Source organism: Cajanus cajan, chromosome 6 (assembly GCF_000230855.2).
Source record: "Cajanus cajan strain Asha chromosome 6, NIPB_CcT2T_4, whole genome shotgun sequence".
In the NCBI taxonomy this organism is placed as follows: domain Eukaryota; kingdom Viridiplantae; phylum Streptophyta; class Magnoliopsida; order Fabales; family Fabaceae; genus Cajanus; species Cajanus cajan.
Genome location: NC_138522.1, coordinates 46,440,399 through 46,444,315, shown reverse-complemented (window position 1 = coordinate 46,444,315; position 3,917 = coordinate 46,440,399). Strand labels below are relative to the sequence as shown.

Here is a 3,917-nt window from a genome sequence, read left to right as displayed (position 1 = left end):
TTGGTTCATGGGTTTTGAAAAATAAACGACCATGTTGTCAAGTGGAAGAAAAATATTAGTATTTCAGCATTATAAACTTATAACTCGGTTGCGTGGTACATTAATTATTAATCCACTATGCAAGCCAGTACTGTACGATTAATTAAAGAATTGTTTTGGCTCTTGGATGTTGCTGGTTCATGGGTTGTTGAAAAATAAAAATATTTTAAGCGAAAAAAGAAAAAAAAATTATAACATATACCATGTGGCCTAGGGGATAGAAACAAAAACATATTTTATATAATTGATTGATGATAAGAACTACAATATTAAATCAAATCAAATCGTATTGAATTACTCTGCATATCGTACTCTAATTATCATTAAAAAGTTATAATTAACTATAGCCGGCAATCTTGAACCCTTCCCAAAGGTAGTTGACTAAAAATTGTTAACAATGTTTCTCTTTATTTATTTATTTTTTCAATTTTTGTTTTAAATCTCTAGAAGGTGCAGGATGCCAGCCATGATGTCAAACGAAAGAAAACTATTTAGTAATTAAATATTATAAATAACAAAGGTTGGTAGAATGTGACATTTATTATTATGGAATTCACTATATATGAAAAGCAAGTGCATATGGTTAATTAAGTGATCAGTGGGAACAAAAGTTGACTTAGCAACAAGTGTTTTGCATTCCGATCTGTGGTGAGTTTCTGACAACAACTATGGCGGAATCATTTCTCTTCAGCATCGCAGAGTCACTCATGGTAAAGCTTGCTTCTCGGGCTTACGAAGAAGCTTCTCAGGTGCTGGGTGTATATGATGAACTCAAAGAGTTTAACGGAACTCTCTCAATAGTGAAGGCTGTGCTGTTAGATGCTGACCAAAAGCAGGAGCAGAATCATGAATTGCAAGAATGGCTGAAGCAGATCAAACGTGTCTTCTACGATGCTGAAGATGTGTTGGATGAATTTGAGTGCCAAACACTACGAAAGCAAGTGGTCAAAACTCATGGTACCACCAAAGACAAGGTAGGTCACTTCTTCTCAAGCTCTAATCCACTTGTTTTTCGTTATAGGATGGCTCACAAAATTAAAGATATCAGCAAGAGGCTTGACAAGGTTGCAGCTGATATGCATAAGTTTGGCCTTCAAATAATTCATGTTGACACACGTGTTGTGCATAGGAGAGAATTGACACACTCTGGTGTGGTTAATTCAGATGTTATAGGAAGAGAACAAGATAAAGAAAAGATTATAAAGCTTTTAATGCAGGAGAATTCTAATGATGATGATAAAAGTTTATCTGTTATCCCCATCGTGGGGATGGGAGGCTTGGGAAAGACTACACTTGCAAAGTTTGTGTTCAATGATAAGAGAACAGATGAGTATTTCTCATTGAAAATGTGGGTGTGTGTTTCTGATGACTTTGATATTAAGCAACTAATTATCAAAATCATCAATTCTGCTGTTGATTTTGTTTCTCCTGATGCTCCACCTCTCCAACAAAATTTAAATATGTTGGATCCGGAGCAACTGCGAAGTCAATTGACAAACCTACTTGTCGGTCAAAAATTCCTACTTGTCTTAGATGACGTGTGGAATGAAGACCGTGTTAAATGGATTGAGTTGAGAAATTTAATACAAGTAGGTGCAGCAGGAAGTAAAATTTTAGTGACTACACGTAGTCAAACAATTGCTTCCATGGTGGAAACTGTTCCCTCTCACATTTTAGAAGGTCTTTCCCTAGAAGATTCCTTATCTTTATTTGTCAAATGGGCATTTAAAGAAGGAGAAGAGGAAAAACATACTCATTTAGTAAATATTGGGAGAGAAATTGTGAAAAGATGCAGAGGGGTTCCATTGGCTGTGAGAACATTGGGGAGTTCACTATTTACAAAAGTTGGGACAAATGAGTGGGAAAATGTGAGAGACAGTGAAATTTGGACTATTCCACAGAAAGAAAGTGACATTTTACCTGCTCTTAAATTAAGTTATGATCTCATGCCTTCCTATTTGAGGCAATGCTTTGCATTGTTTTCCCTTTTCCCAAAGGATTATCAATTTTCTAGTGAGGAGTTAGCTACGCTTTGGTCGGCACTTGGCCTCCTTGCTTCACAGAACAAGAATATGACATCGGAAGATGTTGCCAATCAATATTTATATGAATTATTGTCAAAATCATTTCTTCAAGATTTTTTTGACCTTGGCACTATTTTTTTATTTAAAATACATGATTTGGTGCATGATCTTGCTCTATTTGTTGCAAAGGATGAGTATCTATTTATAAATTCTTCCAATCAAAATATTCCTGACAATGTTCGACATCTATCTTTAGCTGACAACAATTTAGTTGATAATTTAAACACCACAAAATCAGTGGTTGTGAGATGCATATTTTTTCCAAATGCTACAGCCGGAGCCAACGTTGAGGCTATGCTAAATATTTGTTTGTCAAAGTTCAAATACTTGCGACTTTTGGATTTAAGTCATTCGACATGCAAAACTTTGCCTCGTTCCATTAGCAAGTTAAAACACTTGAGATATTTCAGCATTGCAAATAATATCAATATCAAGAGTCTCCCCAACTCTATTTGCAAGCTCCAACATTTACAAGCTTTGGACCTTAGTGGATGCACGGAGCTGGAAGCATTGCCCAAAGGATTAAGAAAATTGATCAATCTGCTAGTTTTGGAGATAACCACAAAGCAATCTATTCTTCCCGACAATGAGATTGCCAACTTGAGCATGCTTACATATTTGACTATTAATTCATGCCAAAATGTGGAGTCTATCTTTGGAGGTGTGAAATTCCCTGCTCTTAAAACATTAGCTCTTTGTGACTGTCCAAGTCTAAAGTCTTTGCCACTAAATGTTGAAAAGATTCCTAAATTAGAAACTTTGATAATGAAAAATTGTGGTAATTTGGACTTGGATCCTTGGAAGGACAACCATGAAGAACAAAACACCAATTTGAAGTTAAGATATGTTCAATTTGTGGATTTACCACAACTGGTGGTCTTACCTCAATGGCTTCAAGAAACTGTCAACTCATTACAGTTTTTATCTATTTTTAATTGCAATAATCTCGAAATGCTTCCAGAGTGGTTGTCAACTCTAACTAATTTGAAAGCACTGAGTATAATAGCTTGTCCAAAACTTCTATCTCTCCCAGATAACATTCATCACCTCACCACACTTGAATTTTTGAAGATTGAAGGTTGCTGTGAATTAAGTAGAAAATATCAGCCCCATGTTGGAGAGTTTTGGTCCAAATTATCACATATCAAAAAAGTTGAAATTGACGAACCAGAAGAAAAGGAAGAGTATGATGAAGAGGAATGTTTTGATGAAATAGAGATGAATTGAAGCCTTTGTTTTAATTATTTCTTCTTATCGTGGTGGTGTTTTCTATTATGTAGACTATTGTTCTCGATGGTAGAATTTAGATGGTGATTTATTCATATATTCAATAAATTGGACTCATGATAGCGTTTATGTTTTTCCGCACTTTTGAACATATAATTCTTTAAGTTTAAATAGTTCGTAGGCCTTGTAATTTTAAAAGCGATTCTCTTTCGCACATCCCAACTCGTCACTTTAAAACATAAAGCATGGAGTTATAACAATTGATTAAAAAAACTTAGTATTGAGATTGTGATTAGATACAAATAACAAACTATGAAGTAATTAAACTATATGATTTTCAAATATAACGGCTATATCTCTATATTTAATCTTTGAATGTGCACCTTTCACCGTAGAGTATCACTTCCTCTCTTCCACTTGCTGTTGAGATTACCGAAATTAGAAGAGTGCTATAAATATATTCTCTAACACATTTTTTTAACACATTTATTTTCATTAATTAAAATTTATTAAAAGTTATAAAATTAGAAAAGAAAGAGAGATTAAATAGGGTGTAATACTTATTAA

The 3,917-nt window shown here is 34.2% G+C and overlaps 1 protein-coding gene across 1 annotated transcript; it reads left to right on the top strand.

Moving 5' to 3' along the window:
* Positions 1-585: 585 nt before the first annotated feature.
* Positions 586-3,485, top strand: LOC109793972 (putative disease resistance protein RGA1). Its single transcript, XM_020353447.3, has one exon. It carries the CDS (start codon positions 708-710, stop codon positions 3,348-3,350), a length of 2,643 nt encoding a protein of 880 aa, XP_020209036.2. The 5' UTR covers positions 586-707; the 3' UTR covers positions 3,351-3,485.
* Positions 3,486-3,917: the final 432 nt, after the last annotated feature.